This window comes from Melanostigma gelatinosum, assembly GCF_949748355.1.
Source record: "Melanostigma gelatinosum genome assembly, chromosome: 1".
Taxonomy (NCBI): Eukaryota; Metazoa; Chordata; class Actinopteri; order Perciformes; family Zoarcidae; genus Melanostigma; species Melanostigma gelatinosum.
The window spans coordinates 27238312-27265947 of NC_136634.1; the positions used below are offsets into that span (position 1 = coordinate 27238312).

Below are 27636 nucleotides of genomic sequence, written 5' to 3' on the forward strand. Positions count from 1 at the left end.
CGGTGTTGAGTGTGAAGCGAAGGCCAAGCAGATGACGCATTACAAGCTGCACCAATGGTTTTTATATAACATTAGATATCAACCCAGAGAACAACCACATTTAGCATTACAGAAATGACTTAGCTAGCGCGTTAGCTAATGACAGTTGACATTTGCTTAAAGTGTTGACAATGGCTGACAATTAATGCTACACTAGTAACGTCACGTCTGTGAGAGTGCTCTGAGACAGGTCTTGAATATTTTCTCGTGATTTGTCCGTCTTGTGAAAAATGGGCCCAATATTTACACTTAATGTGTTCACTTGTCCTGTTGGAGTGATGTCTCCTAAAGGGACGGAGCGGTGGTAAACCCATGTCTCTGGTCATACAGCGGTTTCTCCTGTAGTATTCCCAGTGACTAGTAAAGTGACTCCGACATGTGGAGCGCCCCTTGAAGCCTGGTGTTCCTCCATCAGGGGTCTCTGGCTGATATGTGATCACTGATAAGACTCTGGGTAGACCAGTGACAGTATCAGTATCAACAGTTACCTATTTTTAATACTTAATAAAAATTGAGACACATATGTTTTTAGAACTTTATTTTGGAAGTGGACTGTTGGTGGTACAGTAGCACATGATGGTATACGGGTACTCTATAAGGACATTCTGCTTGTAGCTCGGAAACGTCCAGAGACATAGAATCCACATCACAGCAGGCAGAACTAGCGCTGCCTTCAGCAGAGCATATCAAGATCAGAAGTCCAAACAGTGAGGAGGTTATGAAGAGATACAGCCGGAGATCTATGGCAGGACAACAATCTTCTTCTCCAGCTTCTGCTCAGGGAAGATGAACCTCCTCATTACGTCATCCATCTCCTCCAGAGCCAGCTGGGCATGGAGCACGGCGACATCATCCGGGTCCGAGCGCACCACCCACTTCAGAGCTCGGTACAGGTCCAACAGAACGTCACTGAGGACCTGGGGGGGGGGGGGGGGGGGAGAGACGGAGGTTACGTTGTTGGAACCGGTCTGTAGACTGGAACGGACAGTTTGTTGCTACTGATCGCGTTTCTCATCCAATCAAGTTTGGCAACTAACTTGGTAATTACTAATAGAACTGATCAAAAATAAGATCCAAGTTGTATGTGACTAGAATTCCCCTCGAAGTTAACTTTACGGTGTAACGATCAAAAACCCAACGGAGCACAAAGAAACCTTTGACCAGAGAGAGGCAGCATCACACGTCCCAGAAGAAGAGCAGAGATCAAACACACCGACAGTCAGCTCATCACTTCAGAATCAACCGGATTCTATTCTCTTTATGAATTCATTTCTTTTAATCAATCAAGAAAAAAATGACAAGTTCCTGCTCCTTCAATATCATGATGATGAAATATCTTTGTGTTCTTCACCGCAGCCCGAACAGAACATAGACAAGTTATGAGGTCAGCTGACGCTCTGAAGGAGCTCCACTAGTGTCACACGGTCCTCATGAATCAAGAGGACCGTTACAGATCTACTGCCAGAGAGAACTAGCACGAGCACAGTTACAAGCTTTGGTTTTATTCTCAATACAATCTGTTGATACTATTTATGGACTCTATTTTTACATTCAGTAATTATTGACATTTATATTTGTGCAATACTGTTGGATAAACATGTCACTTTTACACACAATCCTCTTTTAGTGCTCTGATGAAGTAATCCCCTTTTATCTTACACCTTATTGTCATTTCATCTTATTGAATGTTTTATTTCCATATTTGTGACGAGTGCTTTAGTCGCTGAGCTGATCCCTCATCAGATACATTACACTGTACCATTGACCCCGTGTGACCAGTGGTGGGCCGTCAGGACCAGCAAGGCCTTCTCTGCTGGCCCAAACACAGTCACTAAGTTAGAGCTATTTTATAATTGTTCATAAATACACTCCATGTATGATAATTATTTTCCCCATTATCTTATGTTCTCATTGCACAGCTCCTGTCTTCATCAGTTGCTCTGCTTCCAGTGCAGCTTGTTTTAAGTAGAGCTTTTATCCAATCAGATCTCACCTCTGTGTCTCTAGGTAGAACAGAGCCAGAGGCCTGCAGACTCACAAGTGCATCCATGTGCACTTTAAGTGAATGGGGACGATATTGTTGATTGTCACAGTGTTCAACCAATCAGATCTCTAGTTTGACATGTTGGGCGTATTCTTTGACGTGTCAGAGCTGCTAGCTGGCCTACAAGTACTTCAGCATTACGTGCCGCTCAGGTTTAATACGTCGTATGGAACACATCGATATAGAGCATGGGGACAGAGCGTGGGGACAGATATAGAGCGTGGGGACAGATGTAGAGCGTGGGGACAGAGCGTGGGGACAGATGTAGAGCGTGGGGACAGAGCGTGGGGACAGATGTAGAGCGTGGGGACAGAGCGTGGGGACAGATGTAGAGCGTGGGGACAGATATAGAGCGTGGGGACAGATATAGAGCGTGGGGACAGATATAGAGCGTGGGGACAGATACAGAGCGTGGGGACAGAGCGAGCGTGGGGACAGATATAGAGCGTGGGGACAGAGCGAGCGTGGGGACAGATATAGAGCGTGGGGACAGATATAGAGCGTGGGGACAGATATAGAGCGTGGGGACAGATATAGAGCGTGGGGACAGATATAGAGCGTGGGGACAGAGCGTGGGGACAGATATAGAGCGTGGGGACAGAGCGTGGGGACAGATATAGAGCGTGGGGACAGAGCGTGGGGACAGATATAGAGCGTGGGGACTGACAGACATTCAGAGTCCTATCGGCCCAAAAGGCACCTCGGTCCACAGGGAAAGTTCTCACTCTGCTCGACGGCCTGTGGCCTAACGTTTGAGCTCATGTCTGCCCCTCTCATCTGTTCTCATTGCGCTCTATCATTAGTTCAGCTGGTTCCGTTCCAGTAATGACAGGACCCGGTCTGGGAACAGCAGCTGGACAGCTGACTGTAGTAGTGGCAGTGGCTCAAGAGACATATCACAGCTCACACATCGCTGTGTTTTCACTGGGCTCCCTCAGCAGGAAGACTTCAGTGATTTGCTGTTCTCAGCACTGCTATAGGTTTTATGTGAGACTGGGTCTAAAGACGAGAGCCTGTCTTCATTAGGTGGCGTTCCTATTGATGATGGTGCTCTCAACACACCAACAGAGCTCCAGCCATGTTCCCTCAAACCTGCACAGGGATCAGTGAATTTTAGGAGGCCGAAGAACTGTGATGTGATGAGCCGGGAGCCTGCGGTGGACTATCTAAGAACAGCGCTCCAGCAGTAACCACACACTGACCCATGTGAGGAATGTGAAGCGTGAGAGAGAGGCTCAAACATGGTGTTAGGAGGGAGCCTCCTTCCTGTGCTGGTGAGACGCTAACATTCGGTCTATTACCTCAGTGATGACCAAAGGGAAGCTGGGACTAGATTACAGGACCGTCAGAGCTCTGTACCAGCCGTGAGCCTGCTGCTCTGTTAATACAATGACTACATGCATCTACACATGCTCCAACCTTCCACTCAGTCCTCGTTACAGAGCAACGGTCAGTGTTTAACAGCAGCTCACAGAACAACGGCTGTGGATCAGCTGTTTGTAATACAGCTTTAGTATTTGCTCCATTAATACGAAAGCTAAAGGCTTAAAGTGGCTCTTTGGTCCTACTTCAGTGTTTTGTTACCAAATACAGGACATCAAGTCTCTTCCGTTTATGAATTCATATTCATATGAAATTACAATGAAAGGGTCCATTGATATTTGATTTAAAGAATGAATCTGTGAGATCACCTGAGAGCATAATGTGTCCCGATGGATTATTCGCAGCTCTGTAAATGGAACAGGGAGAGCAAACGCTTATCAATGAGATTCATTCACGCTTCAGCTGACAGACGAGAACACGAGCGACTCACCGCTTCAAGCTCAACCTCAGGTCATCATGAAAACATGTCGAAGGCGCACGATGACTTGTTCTGTTTGTGGTTAAATGGGTAGCGAACAAGAGTGCATCATGCATACTCAGTTGTGTGTGTGTGTGTGTGTGTGTGTACCTCGGTGGCTTTGTCGCCGAGGCCTCGGAGCAGCAGAGTGATAACATGGACAGCAGCTCTCCTCACCTCTGCCTCCTTCTCTGTCTTTATCAGAGCAGTCAGACAGGAGCTGAGCTGCACACACATGGGACGCATGCACACGGTAAGAGGTGGGCGTGTTCTTACAGCTGACAGTGCTGCTTATTAATGGCAGCAGGCTTCAGTGAACACACACGGCAGCATCGTTACTTGAGCGGAGTGCACGTGTGTAAATGTGGGCTGAACTTCTGTCAACTCAGACCCTGGTTGAAGTGAGTGGGCATGTATGTGTGTAGACCATGGATCCACTTAAGCACCACAAGGTACTTTTGCAAAGGATCCCGCTGCAGTCAGTCACTGTGACCTCCAGAGCTCAGAGCGATGCAAACCTTTCTGAAGTAGATCCTCCGCTGTTATTTATAGTGCTGGGCAACAATTACACATTTTAAAACGAGATTAATCTCATTGTTATGGCAAAGTTCAATGATGAATTCAAAAGTAGTGTAGTAACTATTTTGTTCAAGTTACGGAGTATCTTTGATTAAAGAGAGCTTCACCACTGATGAAGTGTAAAGCACATGAACTGCTGTTGTGGTTATTCAGTCTCACACTGTCGGGGCTCCACCTGCACTGATCTACGTGTCCTGGTGTGTGACTTTGATGGTAAAGTATTTTCCACGATGTCCTGCAGCTATTGTTTTTACTCTGGGTGTAAGAAAATATTGATACACTTGAGTATCGCGATATTATGTTTTGTGATATTGTGTCGATTATCAAACACATTATCTGTTTTCAACTAACATGCAAAGATGGACAGTGCAGATGCAGAGAGTGGCTCAGATTACACAAAACAATGTGCAATGATGTCGGATGCTACGGGACTGTGATACATGCAAATCACACTGATCCGATATGCATAAACGTATTTTTGCTGAATGTTTTCATGAACCAGTCAAGTTGCAGTCTACATCCATGTCTGTCCAGAATGTCAGGACTTCTTCATGTTATCCCATTCGACATTAGTGTGAAATTGTCATATTTAGTATATCAATTCTTGAGTTATGGCCAAATAGGTGTCTCATGTGAGGTCACAGCAACGTTTGATAATCTAATAATTCCACCCTCGAGTTCAGCTGGTAATTTGTGCCAAATATGAAGAAATTCCCTCCAGGCATTCCTGAGGTACTGCGTTTACACGAATGGAGGGTCAACCCATGACATGGTGCCTCAGGGAAGAGGCAATGTATCGGCCACCGTATAATCACCCGTATGGCAAGGTTCTACTACTCTTTACTGTGTACTGCTGAAGAAACCCAGTTCCTCCAAGAGGTGTTAATGTCAGTGAGCTCCCTCTCACCTCTTGGGCCAGCGTTCCCAGAGTATAGTCCAGTCTCTGACAGAGCTCCCCCAGGTTGGACAGACTGCTGGCCTGGACACTTTGGTCCGGGTCCCTGGTTCCTTGCAGGAAGACGCCGATCAGAGGACGGCCGAGGTGGGCCGCCAGGTCCCCTGGAGAAGGAGAGAATGGACAGGTTAGTTCCCCAGTAATAATATATAGACATTATTCATAAGGTTGAATAAAGATGTACAATCTCTGGCTCTCTGGCTGACAGCAGCCTGCATCTTCTATGAAACTACATTCATATTAGAAAAGTAAACTTCTATCATGTTACATAGAAAACAGAAATGAGAGACCTTCTTAAACAAAATGATCGTTAAATGTAACAGTAAGTATCGTCAGGCCTGGAGTCTTTAATACCTAAATAGCATATGCGATATTAAAACTTTGAAAGACTTGAAGCAAAGTTGAAACTATAACGAGGGATTTTTAATGTGTGTTGATTTTAACGCTCCCTGTGAACACAAATGTAGTGTTTCTGAGCAAGTCTCAGAAAACCTCATGTTACTGCAGCAGAGTCCGATAGTCTGCCCCGCGCAAACCTGGTTCTGGTTCTCCTGTGCCTCCCTTCCCTCCAGCGGGCCTATGTGGCCCGAATGAGGCCGAATCAACATCACTTTCCAGAAGATCATTTAAGAAGATCTTCTCATTAAAGTGTTTAAACTTCCATCTAATCACCATACACGGACAGTTTTCTTTCATCCTGGTACACAAGCCATTGGGGTTAGTTCGATCCCCGGCTTTGCTAGTCCATGTCCTTGGGCAAGACACTTAAATTGCCCTGGGTGTGAATGTTAGATAGTCCTGATGGGCAGGTGGCACCTTGCATGGTAGCCCCTCCATCAGCGTATGAATGATGACATTAGTGTTAGTGCTTTGAGTGGTCAGAAGACTAGAAAAGAGAAATACAAGTGGAGATTATTTACTATTTACAATGATCACTAAAACCTAGAAGTCGGCCTCTTAACTGTGATCAGGTTCCTGGAACATGTACCAGATAGATTTGTTTGCCTGCAGATGTCCGAGGGCATCTATAAGTTATTTTCACAGGGATGTTGAAAATGTCTGTCTCGTCTGAGCCTGATGAAAAATTGACCGTAGTTAAATGCGGAAGTAAGCAAATAGGGACAGGGACCCATGGGACGCCAGTCTACGCCCGGCAACCCATGGGACATCGGTCTATGCCTGAGCAGTCATTACCAGTCACAAAAGGTCCTTTGGAGAGGCAGCTGAGAGAAGCTCCAGCTTTGTTCAGGTGGACACCGCCGGAGCCATAAAGTTCTGTTTGTTCTCAGAAGACATTAAAAGTACCAATAAAATCCACATCTTGAGCAATACAGTCAAGAGACGGTCAATAGAGTCAAGAGACGGTCAACACAGTCAAGAGACGGTCAATAGAGTCAAGAGACGGTCAATACAGTCAAGAGACGGTCAATACAGTCAAGAGACAGTTGAGACGGTCAATACAGTCAAGAGACGGTCAATACAGTCAAGAGACGGTCAAGAGACGGTCAATACAGTCAAGAGACGGTCAAGAGACGGTCAATACAGTCAAGAGACGGTCAATACAGTCAAGAGACGGTCAATACAGTCAAGAGACGGTCAATACAGTCAAGAGACGGTCAATAGAGTCAAGAGACGGTCAATAGAGTCAAGAGACGGTCAATAGAGTCAAGAGACGGTCAATAGAGTCAAGAGACTGTCAATAGAGTCAAGAGACTGTCAATACAGTCAAGAGACGGTCAATAGAGTCAGGAGACTGTCAATAGAGTCAAGAGACTGTCAATAGAGTCAAGAGACGGTCAATAGAGTCAAGAGACGGTCAATAGAGTCAAGAGACTGTCAATACAGTCAAGAGACGGTCAATAGAGTCAGGAGACTGTCAATAGAGTCAAGAGACTGTCAATAGAGTCAAGAGACGGTCAATAGAGTCAAGAGACTGTCAATAGAGTCAAGAGACTGTCAATAGAGTCAAGAGACTGTCAATAGAGTCAAGAGACTGTCAATAGAGTCAAGAGACGGTCAATAGAGTCCAGGGCCAGGAATTCAAGCTGCACCGCCTGCTGAACGAGCCGCTCTACGGCCAAATATGGGAATAGGCCTGGAAATGTGGATTCTACTTTTTTGAATGACGTGAGTGTAAGAAAAGAAATGTTTGAAGAGTACAGACCTTTCGTTGCCAACACAAATGATGATGCTGTCAACTTCTTGATGAGATTTTATTCTGCATGGAATTCTGTTATTTGTGTTGTTGGGGGCTCATGGGGGCGATGTGGCCAGCCGGCCACTCTCCCTGACTTTGTGAAGGTGATGCGACCCCCGGAGCTGGACCGTGCTTGGAGCACTTCGATCCTGACTGAAATATCTCCACGTCTATAGGATGGACTGCCATCACATTTTGCAAAAACATCCGTGGTCCCCAAAGGTTGGAGCTTACTGACTTAGATGATCCCCGACTTTACCTTTGACCAGTACAGACTACCAGTAGGTTGAAAGTTGTGGTTTTAAGTGACATTCAACAACTAATGAATAAATTGTAATTACATTTGGGTTAGTATGAGTTGGTTTCTTGCTTGCCAAAATAATGCCATTTTCATTTTGAATTTAGTGCTACGTAGCAGATGTGAGCATGCTCAAGCTAAACAATGATGGTTAACATGATCAACACACCTGCTTGGCGTCATCTCTCTCTCTCTCTCTCTCTCTCTCTCTCTCTCTGAAACCTGTATACATTCAAGTGTGATCCAGCCATTTAAATTGACATCTTGACACAAGACTAATATTGTTGTTTACAGAATGTAGTCGTACTCAGTTTAACAAGCTGTGTGTGTGGTGACACTGTTACACAGGCAGACATACAAAGAACAGAGCCGAACACAACTGCTCCTGCCAGGCAGCAGGGAGGACAGCCAGAGGCCTCCAACGAGAGACAACAGCTGACTGGCTAGTCGTAGTAAGACCCGCTTCACCCATGTGTGTGTTTGTATGTTTGCTTCAACCAGAAATGCCAACAAGCGCGCGCACGGGCACACACACACACACACACACACCCCCCCCCCCCATTGGTGCAGAGTTCTTCTGTGTCTGCCCTCACTGTGGGCTTTCACAGGACTCTACAAGGGCTTCTCTACCACTCTACCAGGCAAGTCAATTAAGAAAAGCTTCTTATTTACAAATGACAGACTGGCAAAAGGCAAATCAAGACAAACACAGAGGCTCTCTGGATGTCTGTGCAGCAAAGTGATGGTCTATCCAATCTCTCAGCCAGGATATAAACGCCCCGATTGTCTCGGGGAAGTGGTACGATGGCAATCTGGCAGATAAACCCAGAGCTGGGGAAGAAATACAAACCAGGGTTTTCAATCAGGGAAAGGTTGTGATACACAAGGTCCCTTCTGAGCAGAACTCTGCATGGGAAACAAGTCTGCACTGTGGCTCTGGTAGTGTGGTGGCTCTATGCTGATAGCTGTCCACCACAGACACATAATAATGTCAACAGATATGGACACATAAATAAACAAGCATACGTTATCATTAGAGGTGTGAATCTTCACCGGTTTCACGATTCGATTACGATTCGCCTGCATCATCTATTAATAGTTATAGTCATTAAATCTGAACAACCGTCACAGGAATCAGGACACCGCAGATATCGCAGCTTCTACAATGTCTAGTTCTGAAACTGTGACTTCTATAATGCGGTTATGGCTAAACCGATTATTCCTGACATCTCTATTTCAAACAATGCCTTAAAGAAACAACTTGTTTAGCACTAAATATTGTGCCTCAAGATGGCTAAATAGCACAAATAAAATAGGCCAAAATGTTAGTCGACATAGATTTTAATTATAACCCCCCACTATGGAGAACATTGCCCAACTGTAATACCATAGTAGCTTTAATAGTTGAAGTGAAATCTATAAAGTCTCCTCCACTGTGACTGAGACCATGAACACAGGATCTTACCTGTGCAGGCAGATGCTCACACGAAGAAAATGACAACCGGGTGATTGATGATTACCATTTTTTATTATTTACCGTTCTCTGGTCAGATAGCGGTGGGTCACAGACACAGGGCACATACCTAGCACATCACTGTAACATGCAGCATAATGTATGAACCTGGTCTCTAAAGCCATGTTACCACATGAGTGAATGCCCTCTCAGGAGCCATGATATGGGCACCAAGCCAAGTAAGTATCTGGTCACGCAAACGTGTGTGTGACGAAACAACAGAGGATGCTCACCCATGGCCCGACTCGCCCTCATCAGAACTTCTCCCACTTTCAGGCGGAATTCCAGGGAGTGCTCCTGGTTGGATGCAGGGAGGGAGGGTCCATGCTGGAAGTCATTTAGGAGCCTTTCCAGAATCCTCTCGGGGTATGAATCAGCCAATGCAGACAGACCTACAGACAATTCATACTCAGAACATCTGCTTTCAGGAGTTACCGACAGCTTGAGCTTTTCAGTTAATAGTATCGGTGAAGATCAGTCATAACATCCCATTTGGCCAAGCTGCATCATCGATTACCTTGAATGGCCGACAGGTAGATGAATGAGTCTTCATGCTCCAGGTTTTCTAAGAAGAGCTGGAAGACATACCATCAGCATGATAAATCACAACAGACTGGACTATAGTCTTATACGTTAAGCATTCAGCCACTATTGATGACTATTTGCACAGCACTGAATACATTAAATACAATACAACCAACTGCCAAAGGGAATATTCACAACCCATCCCGAGGTGCTCTAAGGGCTTCTGGGTGAATGGAAAACAAGGGGTTTCTTAGACAAGCTGAACAGAATGTGCCGGAGTTTTGACAAATAAAGGAGGGAGAAGACAACATATGAAAGGTGACCTGTACAACGCTGGAGAACTCAACCCAACCATGACACAAAAGGAGATAACAAATCAATAAATGGGGTCTCTGCTGTAACAGCAGGGGGTTGAAGGTGATCTAAGGTGCCCACAGGAGGGGGTGGGAGGCGGCTTCTGATGGCAGAGAATACTAAATGAGTTGCGATCCTTTCGTGGCCATGCTACCTTAACAAGGCCCTAGAGCCACCACGGTACCCTCTGGCTCACAACCGCCTCATTTATTATATATGTTTGCGCATAATGTCCCAGGAGACCGATAATACCACTACCTACACGCTCCTGATTCACACATACTGTGCATGCAACAATAGCACCATGTCCAATGGCTGGCTAAGGAAACCCAGCTTCTGATTAAACAGGCACGATCCACATGACGACAGTGTGGAAGCATCTTTGACCCATCTCAAAATATGAAGTCAGTGAGTGTTCAGCCCAAGAACAGACTTGCATTAAGAATAAACACAAGGGATTGCATCAGTGCATGGGTTAGCTAGCAGCTGAGCTACAGGGTTAAGCTAACCCAGCTAGGCCCTCGGGCTAGTCCACCATCCATGCTGCTTCAGACACTCCGAAGGTAATGACGACAGTCCTGCACAGTGGTTTCTAATACTATGAGATGGCATTTTACATCTCACAGCCACAATCATTTCAAGTTGAACCAGTCCTCTGTGACCCCTGCTGCACAAACACTACGGACTCAACGAAATTCACTTTTAATTGCTTATTGTTGGTCCGAGCGCCACCGTTAGAATGTGGGTAGGTCTGATGTGTGCATCTGCTGGCTCTCTCATATTCATACATATGTGTATAACTCATATACATACATACATGCATGCATGCATATATATATATGCATATATATATATATATGCATATATATATATATATGCATATATATATATATGCATATATATATATATATATATATATATGCATATATATATATGCATATATATATATATATATATATATGCATATATATATATATATATATATATGCATATATATATATGCATATATATATATATATATATATATGCATATATATATATGCATATATATATATATATATATATATATATATGCATATATATATATATATATATATATGCATATATATATATATATATATATATATATATATATATATATATATATATATATATATATGCATATATGCATATATGCATATATATATATATGCATATATATATATATATATATATATATGCATATATGCATATATATATATATGCATATATATATATGCATATATATATATATATATATGCATATATATATATATATATATATATATATATATATATATATATATATATATGCATATATATATGCATATATATATATATATATATATGCATATATATATGCATATATATATATGCATATATATATATATATGCATATATATATATATATATATATATATGCATATATATATATATATATATATATATATATATGCATATATATATATATGCATGCATGCATGTATGTATGTATATGAGTTATACACATATATACACATATGTATGAATATGAGAGAGCCAGCAGATGCACACATCAGACCTACCCACATTCTAACGGTGGCGCTCGGACCAACAATAAGCAATTAAAAGTGAATTTCGTTGAGTCCGTAGTGTTTGTATATATATATATATGCATATATATATATATATATGCATATGCATATATATATATATATATATATATATATATATATGCATATATATATGCATATGCATATATATATATATATATATATATATGCATATATATATATATATATATATATATATATATATATATATATATGCATATATATATATATATATATATATATATATATATATATGCATATATATATATATATATATGCATATATATATATATATGCATATATATATATATATATATGCATATATATATATATATATATATATGCATATATATATATATGCATATATATATATATGCATATATATATATATATATATATGCATATATATATATATATATGCATATATATATATATATATATATGCATATATATATATATATATATATATATATATATATATATATATATATATATATATATATGCATATATATGCATATATATATATATGCATATATATATATATATATATATATATGCATATATATATATATATATATATATATATATATATATATATATATATATATATATATATATATATATATATACACATATATAATATATATATATATATATATATATACACATATATAATATATATATATACACACACACACACACACACACACACACCTGGTGATGGTACACTACAATGGTAATGATGTAGTCCATGCATTCTTAGGATTTATGATTTATAAGCTGAAGCGGGAAGAAAGAAATATCAAAACTATCATCTGAATGTCATATTTGGGTAAACTACCCCATTACATGTATTTTACTTTACCATCTTTACCATGTTTGTAAAAAGACAACTTCTCAGAAAAATAATAATAAAACTTGTAACGATATTTTCAGAGCATAACAGACAAAATTCTAAGACAAGAATAAAAAAAAAAGTGAAGTACTTAACCAAGCAACCCACCATGAGGACTTGTTCCTGGGCCTGGACAGCCTCTGGGTTTTCGTTTTGCACCATCTGGGTCAGGACCCTCAGGGCGAACGCTCTGGTTGGCACATCCGGGTCACAGGCCTCGAGCAGCCAATCAGACAAGGGCTTGGTAGGAAGGTAAAGGTTACTGGTTCCAGAGGTGCTACCTCCACCTTTTGGGCTGACTCCCGCTGCAGCCCTGTGGGTGTTGCTAGGTGAATTACTGTGTGGTCGGGATGATTGAGCACTAGTCTGTGAGTCATTGGCTTCGGTTTTCCTCGAAGGCACACTGATGTTCTTGACTGTTGTTTTAGGGTTCCTGGAGGGCGGAGCGACAGCGGTGAAGTCTTCAGGCCGGTAGGCACCGTGAGTGGCAATGACAGCTCTGAGGTCAGATGCCAGCTCCTGGATGACCGGCTCAGAGTGCTTCTGAGACAGCGACTCCAGCGGTGGGAGCAGTCTCGAAATAGACGAGTAGTCCTCTATGCTAAGCTGTAATGTAAAAAGGGGAAAGGTTGTTTGGGAGAGAGCAGGGTGTGCTTAGGAAGCCTTGAAGAACGTATCTTTGACACTTAAGATGCTATGGCAACGGCAGCGCATGTACATGCTGCAGCCAGTAGCTCCAATATATTTCACTACATTTCTGTCCTTATTTGTCTAGTTGTTTCGTGTTGATCACTAGTGGCCAATGATCTGAAAAGGAGGCGTGGGTAGTGAATTCAATTCAGCGGAATGTGAGCCGATTACCGCTCACGGTCGACCGTGATGTCATAGATATATGTACTCTGTTTATGTAGTTTAATAAGGTACATGTTGATGTGTGAAGTACCTCGGGTCCAGACAGCAGAGTAGCCACAACGCCCATCCCCATGCGCAGCGTCTCGCTCTCTACGGGGTTTCCAGGATTTGGACCAGGGGCCTGATCCAGACCCACACAGGCCCTCTGAAGCAGGGACATCAGGAAGTCCACCACCTGGAGAACGGACAAACAGAATCATGCACACAAATAACAGACAGAGATTTAAGGGCCTCAAATGTGTTCAATATTAAAGTTAAATCTCAAGGTGCAGATTGTCGAAGGCCTGATAATACAAACAGCTGAATTAAATAGGAAGTATAACATTATATGTTTTAACTAGTTTGCTAGAACAAGTTTTGCTAGAAATCCCTAGAAAACATTCAGTTCTTTAACACATCCAAAGGTGAGGCATCTAAAAATATGAAATGACACTTCCAATGAGGAGAAACAAGTTCATCAGAGAAGTTTCCTAACCTGAAAGGAAACGTTTGTTCCTCTGTAAACCTAACTCCCTATTACCCCCACCATGAACGAAGGAATTAGGCTATTTTTGTGCTGCAGCATCACTCAGGGTGGCCTGCTTCCTTCACAAAGAACTCCCAGAGGAACCCAGACTGGTTTCAAACTGCAGTAAGCTGGAGGAGAGATACCAACCCAGGAGGATGATCTCACACCTGACAGAGTTTCATCATGAAATGTAATCCTCCACAAAACGGGAAATTTTTGGTTGACAAGACAAATTATTTCCCCCCCACAAATTGTAATGTCTTTAAATACACATTAACATGAATCCAACATATTGTAGTGAATGGATAAATGGAGGCAGAAGAAGTTATCTTTCAGTGACACACAGCTCTCTCACAGCATGAGACTAGCCTGGACCTGTCCCTCCAAGCCTCCTGCACACAAAGACGAGGACCCGCCCCCATCGCTGCTGTGCCAATCACGAGGCTGCATGTTACATGCTGGCTCTGCCGGGTTCCCCGTGATTGGCCAGGAGCCTGTTCCATTCCCAGCTGACTAAGATCCCAGACACAAGGACGCATACTGTGATATTATTTGAAAAGAAGATACCGTTGTAAAAAAAATGAATAAATGAAAAAACCGACATCTACTTCACCCACGAATCTTTGTGCAATCGTGTTTACAAGATATTCCTGCTAAAGCACTGCAGCTCCTTTCCACAACAACTACCGAGGCCAGTACATTATTATTATTATTATTATTATTATTATTATTGGTGTTCGGACATCGTTATGAGAGAAAATGGATCGTTTTGTAACTCGACCAAAAAACATGAATCTGTCCATTATTGTAATAATAATAGTATTGTATGCAAGATAGCAGGTATGTTTATGGCCCCGTTTAATATAAAACACTATTTTATACAATATATATATATAGTCGGGGGTCCCTGCTCCATCTCACCTTTGCCTGAAAAACGAAAGACTCCTGTCCTAAAGTATTTAATGATGAACATACTAACACAGAGGGCGTGCATGCTGAAGACAGTGAAGTAAAGGGAGGAGGTAGTATTAAAGCTCCTTCAGGGTACCAGCATAATCTTAGACGATCATGAGTCTCTCTTGAACGATTATGACTCGATGCAGAAAACTCAATAATCTGAAGTTTTGAACTGAATTCTCAACGTTATGACCGCCTGTAATAATTCAGTGACACCGGGATGTCCGTTCCTCACCGCTGCCCCTGAACGCAACAGACGTGACACACGTGTGTCTTGTTTACGTGCTAAGCTAGGCTAAATGCTAGCAGAGTTTTGGTGAGAGAGTTGGATGCTCAGTACCCATAATAGGAGGATATGTTGCTTGCTGAGAAGTCTTTATTATTTATTGGTGAAGAGGAGCAGCTCTCTATGTCAGATGACATGCTGAGTGTTTACTACAGGATGCTGCTACAGTCTCCATCTGACTTATGTTCCTGTTGGTTCTCTTTGCAGTGCTGACATGTGACCCTCCGGTTCATACAGCTCTTCTATGTTACTGATGATGAAGTAAGAACAGATAATGGAAGTTTCCTTAATTATGAATCATTGCAAACATGCTGTGTTTTATAAAACAGCAGACAGTCAGTGAGAGATGAATAATTGCACTGACCTGTGAGGTTTTCCTCAGCAGCACAGTATGCTGCAGACAATCAACCATCACAGCCAACAGCTGGAGCAAAGCGAGTCTCTGGCCTTGCCTCGCAGACGGAGCCAGCAGCCTCCGTTCCACCTCCACAAGTGTCATAGCTGACACGTCCAGCACCGGTTCATCTTCCTCGCCTCCATCTGCTGCAGCTGACCAGCCGGCCATCTCCTGCAGGGGAAGCAAGTCAAATATGATGGGCCGTCGACTGAGGTCACCTTCTCTGTGTGTCTGTGTGCGTGTGTGTGAATGTGCGTGCGTGTGTGTGTGCGTGTGTGTGTACACCTTACCTGCAGCAGGTCAAGGAAGAAGTCTCCAGGCAGGTCACAGTCTTTGAGTTCAGACAACAGTTGCGTAAGACACTCCAGCCTCCACTGCTCTCCTGACAGCTTCTCATACAGAGCATCGTCCTCTTCACTGGGAGACAAGAGAGAAGTGAGGGATGACACTGAGAAACAAGTTATACTAACAGTCGTCATAGCGTTGAAGGGGGAGTGTGATAAATAAAGGGCGTCTCTTTTACTGATTGGCATCTGGAGAAAGGCACTGTGCTGTTCTGCATCATGCATGTCCCTGCTGGTCCTATCCTAGGTTTAGGGACGACATGGCCATCATGTGTGTCATTCACCTGAATCTCTCCCTGGAGCTCAGTCTGGCTCCTCCATCACTGCCCGGGGCGAAGTGGAAGTCTGCTGCCACCTGGTTCTTCTGTCCCTGCAGACCTGAGAGCTGCCTGAGTGCCGACAGGGCCGCAGACGTCTCAGCGTGGCTCAGGTACCACAGCAGGACCTCCTGACAGGGGGCGCTGTGGAGCACACAGCTCATTTTCAGTGTCCTGCTTTAGACTCACTGCGATTCATGTATACTTCACGTTTCTGTGGACTATTTTCTACACACCAACACGTTTCTGAAATGATTTTTCTGGCAGGCAGCCTTTCGGCAATTCTGTTTTTCACTCTTTTTTGCACAATCATGTCATGAGTTCATGAAGCTTCAAGCTCTCCAACATGGAGAGACTGTTTAAGGGATAAGACTGGCTGTTCTATATTTCTGTAATTGGCAACAAACCCCAAACAACCTTGTGTTAGTCCGTCTCTCGATGCTTTCATTTCCCGACCTCGCCTGTGGCTGAAGACTAACGGCCTCCTTTGGTCTGCACTGTCAGACTTCTGTTATTTCCTAAACTTCATGGCCAAATGTTACTCAAACAGAACAGAGTCAGCAGTGGATTAAACCACATCTGTGCTGGAGCAGGACAGCATGTGGAATAGAGTCAGAATAAACGAGTGTTTGTGTTGATGGTGATGAAGGTCATGAAGAGCCAAAAAGTGGCTCATTGATGAGTTTTTATTCGCTTTTGTTCTCATAATTAAAGATCAATTGACTGCATGAACACATGGTCTTGGTTTTACTTTGGCAATAAATAGCCTGCGATGAATGTCTCAACAATAGCTCTTAGTAGTGAAATCATGAATAATGTCAACATGCTCTTCACATGTATTGTTAATAGTTTGTTCTGTCAGCTGGAGGGGTGTGTCAGCGTTAGAGTGACGGCAGCTGGCAGGCTGGGAACGACAGACAACAGAGCTGCGCTGTAGCCTTCATGTCGCGGGCAGACAGCGGGTTGTTAGCGTACTGGACAGTTAGCACCACGCAGCATGTAACCGGACCCAGGGGACATTTAAAGGTACGTTTACTCCGGTGGGGTGAAGGCAGAGGCTACATGTGGCTGTGCTACGTTTACTGCGTGACAATGAAAGTAGATTTGATCCGTTGGGTGTAAACATGGCACAGTCCTTCCTGAAGGTCTACTACCTGTACTTTGTGGAAGTGCGGCTGTACTCCATGTTACTTCTGAGAGTGACAGTGTTTGTGCATGAACACTGCGGCTAACAGAGAAACACATTACCGTAGGTGGGAGACGTTCTGCTTGGTGAAGCAGAAGAGTGTGAAGAGAACGGGGAGAACTTGTTCCAAAGCTTCAAGAAGAGAAGCTGACGGACTGTTTCCAACCACCCAGACCTGACAGCAACGAGACACAACAGCAGAGAGCATGTGTGAGAGGCAGATCAACAGTTACGTACAGTACTGGCAGGGAACATCAGCGTTACTGCATATGCTATAATAACCAACAACATCTACATCAATAGAATTATCATTATTCAGAAGATTTGTGATTTAGTTTGTCAATGCGAACATCTGTCTCATTTACAAAAGCCAAGGCTGGACAGTCCTTAAATATTATGAATTACTCATTTTAACAGACATCAACGCATTATGTCCCGAAAGAAATGATTCCATTGGATTCTTGTCATGAACATTGCCCACAAACAAACATACAGTCTCTCTGTACATGGTCTCTCTGTACATGGTGTCTCTGTACATGGTGTCTCTGTACATGGTCTCTCTGTACATGGTCTCTCTGTACATGGTGTCTCTGTACATGGTGTCTCTGTACATGGTGTCTCTGTACATGGTGTCTCTGTACATGGTGTCTCTCTGTACATGGTGTCTCTCTGTACATGGTGTCTCTGTACATGGTGTCTCTGTACATGGTGTCTCTCTGTACATGGTGTCTCTGTACATGGTGTCTCTGTACATGGTGTCTCTGTACATGGTGTCTCTGTACATGGTGTCTCTCTGTACATGGTGTCTCTGTACATGGTGTCTGTCTGTACATGGTGTCTCTGTACATGGTGTCTCTGTACATGGTGTCTCTGTACATGGTGTCTCTGTACATGGTGTCTCTCTGTACATGGTGTCTCTGTACATGGTGTCTCTGTACATGGTGTCTCTGTACATGGTGTCTGTCTGTACATGGTGTCTCTCTGTACATGGTGTCTCTCTGTACATGGTGTCTCTCTGTACATGGTGTCTCTGTACATGGTGTCTCTCTGTACATGGTGTCTCTGTACATGGTGTCTCTCTGTACATGGTGTCTGTCTGTACATGGTGTCTCTGTACATGGTGTCTCTCTGTACATGGTGTCTCTCTGTACATGGTGTCTCTGTACATGGTGTCTCTCTGTACATGGTGTCTCTGTACATGGTGTCTCTGTACATGGTGTCTCTCTGTACATGGTGTCTCTCTGTACATGGTGTCTCTCTGTACATGGTGTCTCTCTGTACATGGTGTCTCTCTGTACATGGTGTCTCTCTGTACATGGTGTCTCTCTGTACATGGTGTCTCTCTGTACATGGTGTCTCTGTACATGGTGTCTCTGTACATGGTGTCTCTCTGTACATGGTGTCTCTGTACATGGTGTCTCTCTGTACATGGTGTCTCTCTGTACATGGTGTCTCTCTGTACATGGTGTCTCTCTGTACATGGTGTCTCTCTGTACATGGTGTCTCTGTACATGGTGTCTCTGTACATGGTGTCTCTCTGTACATGGTGTCTCTGTACATGGTGTCTCTGTACATGGTGTCTCTCTGTACATGGTGTCTCTCTGTACATGGTGTCTCTCTGTACATGGTGTCTCTCTGTACATGGTGTCTCTGTACATGGTGTCTCTCTGTACATGGTGTCTCTGTACATGGTGTCTCTGTACATGGTGTCTCTGTACATGGTGTCTCTCTGTACATGGTGTCTCTCTGTACATGGTGTCTCTCTGTACATGGTGTCTCTGTACATGGTGTCTCTCTGTACATGGTGTCTCTCTGTACATGGTGTCTCTCTGTACATGGTGTCTCTGTACATGGTGTCTCTCTGTACATGGTGTCTCTGTACATGGTGTCTCTGTACATGGTGTCTCTCTGTACATGGTGTCTCTCTGTACATGGTGTCTCTGTACATGGTGTCTCTGTACATGGTGTCTCTCTGTACATGGTGTCTCTGTACATGGTGTCTCTCTGTACATGGTGTCTCTGTACATGGTGTCTCTGTACATGGTGTCTCTCTGTACATGGTGTCTCTCTGTACATGGTGTCTCTGTACATGGTGTCTCTGTACATGGTGTCTCTCTGTACATGGTGTCTCTGTACATGGTGTCTCTGTACATGGTGTCTCTCTGTACATGGTGTCTCTCTGTACATGGTGTCTCTCTGTACATGGTGTCTCTGTACATGGTGTCTCTCTGTACATGGTGTCTCTCTGTACATGGTGTCTCTGTACATGGTGTCTCTGTACATGGTGTCTCTCTGTACATGGTGTCTCTGTACATGGTGTCTCTGTACATGGTGTCTCTCTGTACATGGTGTCTCTCTGTACATGGTGTCTCTCTGTACATGGTGTCTCTCTGTACATGGTGTCTCTGTACATGGTGTCTCTGTACATGGTGTCTCTCTGTACATGGTGTCTCTGTACATGGTGTCTCTCTGTACATGGTGTCTCTCTGTACATGGTGTCTCTGTACATGGTGTCTCTGTACATGGTGTCTCTGTACATGGTGTCTCTGTACATGGTGTCTCTGTACATGGTGTCTCTGTGCATGGTGTCTCTCTGTACATGGTGTCTCTCTGTACATGGTGTCTCTGTACATGGTGTCTCTCTGTACATGGTGTCTCTCTGTACATGGTGTCTCTCTGTACATGGTGTCTCTGTACATGGTGTCTCTGTACATGGTGTCTCTCTGTACATGGTGTCTCTGTACATGGTGTCTCTCTGTACATGGTGTCTCTGTACATGGTGTCTCTCTGTACATGGTGTCTCTGTACATGGTGTCTCTGTGCATGGTGTCTCTGTACATGGTGTCTCTGTGCATGGTGTCTCTCTGTACATGGTGTCTCTCTGTACATGGTGTCTCTGTACATGGTGTCTCTGTACATGGTGTCTCTGTACATGGTGTCTCTGTACATGGTCTCTTTGCCCCCCTTACCAATGAGCTGTGGTCATTTCACACTGTAGTGTTCAGTGGTCCTCACCTTGAACACGTCATTCACACAACGGGTCAGCTCCCATTCGTCCACAGCAGCTTGGAGATGAGTCTCATCTGGAAACACACAGGTGCACACAGTGTTCAGCCCACTCACCATCCAGCTGCTGGTCCTGAGACAAAGTGATGACAGCGACCGGGACAAACAGGACACCACCCTACGGCCTGTTCTCCTGATAGAAGACTCATATCAACAACCTGCACGTCTCCAGTATACACAACGTGATGCGACCCTTTCTGAAGACAACGATACATCTTATAACTCGGAGCACCAGAGCGACGGAGTTCAGCTGTATCGTTAAGAGCGCTTTCACATCCAAGTACACTTGACCCCCAACGTCCAGCGAGTGTGGCGTGAACACGGTGCAGCACACTCAGGAGCAGCATCAGGGGTGAAGAGCAGCTGCGTCCAAAACTAGGAACCAGGACATGCTGTCATGACTGAGCTTCTGTCTCATTGGCCACAGAAGGATCTCTCTGTTCCAGCCAAGGAATGAAATGCTTGCTGGAACTCTGGACGGACAAAATTATCTAAACACAACTGGAAAATACACACGAAAATGAGATTCCTGGGATCATTTGAGAGTATTAACATGTGCGTGGGCACAACTCAACAACAGAACAATGCCATGAGGAACCTAGGTCAATGAAGCTGCAATACCAGAAATCAATATACCAACATCATCCTGATATGAGCATCTGTATCTGGTGTTCAATTAATATCCAGCCAGGTCCAGTTAGAGAATCCAAAGGTCCAGAACATCACAATAATGTCTCACTTGTGTTTTGATTCAGTCCCACATACATTCATCACACGCAGGGTGATATACTTCAAGTGTTTATTCATTCATTCTAATTTTGATGATTACGACTTACAGCTCATGAAAACCCAAAATTCTTACTTCATTTTTCAGAAACAGTTACTGAACATTATTTCATCATTCAGGTGTGAAGTGATGTCAACCAAAGAAACGGTGATATTATATTCACCTCATTATGTGTGAGCAGAGCCTCTCTGTGGTTATTAAAGCACTTGTTTCAGCTCTACCCTCTCTGGTGACATCACTGCTGGGCATGAGTTCATGTGTCAGCGTTCTGATGGATCCATCATATTGGGCTCTAAAGCGTTGAATGAGTTTCAGTCATAGGTTCAGGTCGGGATACACCGGCGTCTGTGTGCAGGCCCGGCCTACGGTCTGCCTCTCAGTGGCCCTGCTCTGTATCGTCTTAGATATGTGTATATAGTACAGTAGAGCATGAGTGTTGTTTGTTAGTTTTAAAGGCTGCATTACAGTCATTTCTGAACTCAGCAGACTGTTCTAGCATCTGTCTTCACCCAGTAAGTCACAATATCCACATTACTGAGGATGAATCATCAAAAATCTCACTGTGTAAAGATTTAGTAAACGCTCCGATGGTCAACCCAACAATATCGTCATAATGATAAAATATTTGGTCAAAAATTAAAAACAAAAAAAGTGTGGCAGCTCAGCTGTAGAAGAAGACATTTTGCGAGGTATGACGACATGGACAGCATAATAGTGAGCCTAACCCAGTGGTTCTCAAACTGTGGGGCGCGCCCCACTAGTGGAGCGCGGTGGTATTACAGGTGGGGCGCAGGGGGAAATGCAGAATTTTTGTATTTCAAAAGAATTAAAAAAAATAATAATTTTGTTAAAGTAATTAATAAATACATGGCGAAATGCCTGTACTTTCGTGTAAATGTTTACGTTACGCCGTTAACAGGTTACGCTTGCGCATGCGCGACGCCATGATCCTTGGCGACTCACACGTGTGGCTTAGTGTTCCAAATGAAGAGACATTTGGCGGGAAGAGAAAAGCAAGCAGCCAAGAGGAACATATGATGACGCCTCTCTTGCTCTGGGTTTCACAGTGAACGCGGTAGGAGATGAGGAGACCAGTCTGTGTTTTATGTCTGAAAACTAGCTGCGGATAGTATGCAACTTGTTTTGTTTAGTTTTTCACAGGTTGCACTTTATTGCTATCTTGAAAAGATGTTAATGCAAAACAGGTTAATTGCCGCTAATTGCAATAAGCTATTTTTTGCCAAATTGTCGTTCTTTTTTGCACAGATATAACTTTATTTGCATTGTTCTAACAAAGTGATTGCACATTTTATTTGTTTTTGTCTGATGGAGCAATCTGGTTTACTTAAAAGTGATTGCAATTTTCTTTATTCTATTATTTGAAAAAGCACAGATTGAGGAGTCACAAAATGTTGTTTCAATAAAAATTCAACAGACCATTTTGTTACAATTTTGTTGGGGCAGTGGGGCATGAACATTTTTCTTCCTCCAAAGTGGGGCCCGACAGAAAAAGTTTGAGAACCACTGGCCTAACCCATCACACTCCATGAACATCCCGTCCAGAGAACACGGGTCGGTTAGTGCACCACGGAGCAATACGCAGTACTTTAGCATGAGCATCCGTACTATTCTCACAACGCCTTGTTCTGAATGATGTTAAGATGCCTGCCATGTTGAGGGGATGGCCTGGTAGCTTCACACATAGGCATGGCCGGAGCCAGCGATGAGGTCACGGAGGTGCGCCCTTGATAATGACTTCCTAAAGAGCCCACCGTCTCTCTGCATCTGAACCACATGAAAGTGCTGTAAACGGACAGCTATCAATGAGACTGTGGTGGTGTAGAACTAACCAACACATCACTGGAAGGTGAAGACTCATCTCTGGGACCAAACATAGATCCTCTGCGTCTTCACCAACGCTAGCTCTACTCTGACTGCAACACCTAACACACACGCATATGATGGCCATGTTACTGACTGGAAGCAGTGGTGCAGCGGTGGAGCGGTCCGAGCAGAGGCATGAGCAGGTACTGCTGGGCACAGCTGGGCTGCTTCTGCACCATGAAGAGCACCGCCCTGGTGGCCACACGTTGATGCTGCTGGGCTGTCAGCTGGTCCTTGAAGTGCAGGAGGCCCAGGATCTAGACGACGACAACAAATACAACTTAAAGGAGCAAATTCCTAAGCAGTCCAAACTCACTCATCAGGGCTCTACAGGTGCACAGCAAGTCTACGTTGAACCAGAGAGTGTGTCTGTAAGCTGTGATGATGTGAACGGACAACTGTCTTTGTTAGTCAGGTATTCTTCCACAAGATCTCTGCACGCTTACATGAAAGCCGGCGTTTGGCATCATTTGACCCTTTTAGTGCACGACATACGGCATACTGACTTTAGTGTGTGTGTGTGTGTGTGCGTGTGCATTGAGCGGACCTGATGACACACGTGTCTATAGTAGGTGTCTGCTGAGGCAGACTGTTGAGGGCAGGTCACCAGGATCCTGGCCACACAGTCACATTTCCTCCAGTCCGAGTCGCCCCCTAGAGGACAGAAACAGTGCTTCACTTAGATCTGGAATCACCAAGTAGAAGTTCCTCTCTAGCAAAAGATTCAGAATCTAAACAACAACATATTAAGCGATTGATACAGAAGCAAACAGTGTGATGAGACGGATAAGTCAGTGACAGTAATGGCACACTGATGTTTAGCTTTAGTGCGCTTATTGTTCAGGTCAAACAGTGAACATGCATTACGTTTAGGTGGATATCTACGTCTCCACTCGTCTCAGTCAGACTGTGTTCATCACTACTTCTCCTTCCATCGTTACCTCCCCTCCTGCTCACCTGTTCCTCCCTCCAAGATGGCTCTGACTACAGCCTGGACACCGTTAGGCTGCATCAGGCGCTCAGACAGCAGCTGACCGCACAGACGCTTTAGCCAGGTGGGAGCTGGTCTCAGGACGGCCCTGCTACTGGAACCACGGGAGCTTCCTCCTGCAGACTACAGGGAGGGGCAAAACAGAGACTCAGACCTGTGAGCCGAACAAATACCGAAATCTGAAAGTAAAAATATCCACATTATTGTGATTAATGTAAAGTGTAAAACCTTTCAGAGAGATGTGATGAACAAACACGAAGGCTTACCTAGACCTAGATCACAAAGACTGAATATGAAATGTTCCCCGAGGACACACAAGGGACCCCATTCATCCATATTTGCAGAGAAATGGTCTTACCGGTACTCTGCACACAAAGTGTTTATTTCTCTCTCTATACACACGCACACACACACAAACACATATATACACACACACGCATAATATATATATATATATATATATATATATATATATATATATATATATATGAAAATACAACAGCGTCAGCTGCTGTAGGAGCAGAGGGCCGAACATTTTGGTTTTTAAAAGTGACAATAAAAAAAAAAGCTTGATCTGTGAGGCGGTGAATGTTGTGTCCCGTTAGATACGGACTGTTGCTCAGGTAGTAAAATATGGAATGGTCTGATATTAAAGCTCATGTAAAAAAATAAAGAACAACAGACCAGAAGAAAACTTAGGAAACAGATGGAGGAGGAGGATCAAGTGATCCGTCAGCTCAGGACGAGGGACTCGCTGCAACATCCATAAGTGGGTTATGTCCAAGAAATGAGTCATTTACTTCATAATTGGATGAGGGCTGAGCTGAATATTGTGAAGCCGATTCATACCGTTGGCATTCTAACTCAACACTGAATGCTGCGCAGCTTCTTCTTCTGCACGTCGATTCACTGTTGAATCTGTATTTCTGCAAAGTGTCACATAAAGACCAGGCTACAGCAATATTATTAGTAATATACTATTTGTAGAATTAGATTCCAGTGGCGGTGTCGTTGTTGACTCGTGTGATCCAAACATTCACAATAACATTTCTAAAATCCTCAATGGAATTTTATCTGGATTTATCTGAAATATTCTGCTTAAACCCGTATTTGTTGGCGTTAAACATTTCAAAAACATCTTCACTGCGGTCAAAACGCTGCCCGCGCTCAACAGGGCGGTCAGGCAGAAACAAATTACGGTTCTGATGAACTTATTTAGAAACTCAAAACTGTTGCATCCTTTTGAAACAGAACTCTTTGCTTCCCATTGTGTCAGGGCTCGGACAACATTACCATCTCAACATCAACACAATGTAACCATTTTAAATATTCATCAACTGAAACACTTCCCACCGAACAGAGACATGCACACCTGTTTGGGTCCTTGGAGGATCAGCAGCTCCTTGATAATCATTGGTTGGTAGACTTTTCCTTGAAGGCTTTTGAGGGCCTCCTTGCACGTTTGACATTCGTCAGCACTGAGCTCCTGCATCTGAAAAAGTTAGCAGGAAAGACAAAAAAACCTTTGATTTGTCTTGACTTCATGCATCAGAGTCCTGTCATATCCTGACTTGTTACCTTCCCCTCTTCTGTGCCGCTTCTCTCTGCCCGGCGTGGCTGGTAGCCAAGCTGGCACAATGCCGCCAACACGTCCCCCAGATGCCGTGTGAACACCAATGTGGCGAGACACGACAGCTCCGCCAACTGCAATAGAATGTTTGTGGTGGTCCAAAGGCGGCGTCCAGCTGCTGGCACCGCCCCGCCGCGGACAAGTTGGTCCACCATGGCTCCAAACGCTGACCTGCGACCCAGTGACACACCCACTCCAGCGGCCAAGTATGGGCAGAGCCCCAGAGAAACCACAAACTGAAGGGCCGCCCCAAGCGTCTGCTGCTGGGCAACACCGAGGATATCAGGGGGCAACGGTGGGGCCATCTCAGGGGTGCGTTGTCTCACTGCAGGCGGAGTGGGGGTCTGCTGGAAAAGTTTGAGTTCAGCGGACAGGTGTCGCGCTAAGGTGAGGAGCAGGAGGAGACACTCCTGGACAAAACCCCAAGCGGAGTCTTCTGTGTCACCGCCGAACCAGTCTGCCGCCACCATCACCTCCTCCCTCAGCCTCCTCACCTCCTCGAAGCTGCTCTCGCTCTGAAGCCGCTCATGGAGAAGCGCCCTGTTGGCCCGCAGCACTGCCAGCAGAGCCTCTTGGTGCGAGGACTGAGCATCGTGCGCAGACGCTTCTAGAGACAACACAGAGCATTGCATTGTGGGTTGTGTATGACTAACTCTGTACAGGATTGTTGATTGTATGTAGCCTGTTTCCAGTGTCACAGTCACCTAACAACTTCTCATGCACCACCAGGCTAATCATTATTCATCTCAGAAGTGGTTGCTGTAACGGTATAGTTCACGTTATAATTAACGTTACTGTTACCGTCGTTACATTCTCGGGCTGTCATACCAAGTTATCCACTTACCGCCGAGAGGTTTCGTAAGAATATGTATCGCTGAGAGGATAGCTGGAGTTATCGGAGTCATCTCGACATCACACGTACAGCCCTTGTTTGTGATCGAGGACACCCAGCCATGCCTTGGATGCACTGCGCTGCTATAGACCATGGACGGATGCTAACAACGTCTCTAAATGGCGCTCAAGTTAAACGTCATCACGCATCGTCCCATGGATATGACGTAGGCCTGCGCCCCAATCGGACTCCATGGAAGTCTGTAGAAAGTCCGCTCGAGACCCCACCCAGTAGACTGGACTGTACACGGACCGTTGTCAGATCCCCGGCCCTGCACAGGGCAGCAGTGTCTGTTCTGATGTGGGAAGATCACCTTTACCCTCTTATTCACGAATGGAGAAAACTCCTCCCGTAAGAGGGATTACTTGACTCGTTAGTGGACTGATGAAGATGAAGGACCTCGCTCCTCCTTCCTGCTCCCTTGAGGATATCTTGTCTTTCCTGCAGGTTGTTTTGACAGTGGTCAACAGATCCCTGCTCAGCAGGTTTATACATATATATATATATATATATATATATATATATATATATATATATATATATATATATATATATATATATATATATATATATATATATATATATATATATATATATATATATATATATATATATATATGCTGTCCGTT

General features: G+C 43.9%; 1 protein-coding gene across 2 annotated transcripts; it reads right to left on the reverse strand.

Annotated features, from left to right (window-relative positions):
* Positions 1–592: 592 nt before the first annotated feature.
* Positions 593–27094, reverse strand: tango6 (transport and golgi organization 6 homolog). Of its 2 annotated transcripts, none has more exons than XM_079280675.1 (18): positions 26960–27094; positions 26064–26722; positions 25858–25977; positions 24452–24608; positions 24054–24148; positions 23589–23751; positions 20773–20840; positions 17820–17932; positions 16539–16715; positions 16201–16327; positions 15878–16081; positions 13794–13937; positions 12959–13456; positions 9983–10040; positions 9699–9857; positions 5410–5561; positions 4035–4148; positions 593–956 (listed from the first exon to the last, which is right to left on the reverse strand). In XM_079280675.1, exons 1-18 carry the CDS (start codon positions 27018–27020, stop codon positions 780–782), a joined length of 3246 nt encoding a protein of 1081 aa, XP_079136801.1. In that variant the 5' UTR covers positions 27021–27094; the 3' UTR covers positions 593–779. The 2 variants fall into 2 exon arrangements, with proteins under 2 accessions (XP_079136801.1, XP_079136800.1); XM_079280674.1 differs by having other exon boundaries at positions 24042–24148.
* Positions 27095–27636: the final 542 nt, after the last annotated feature.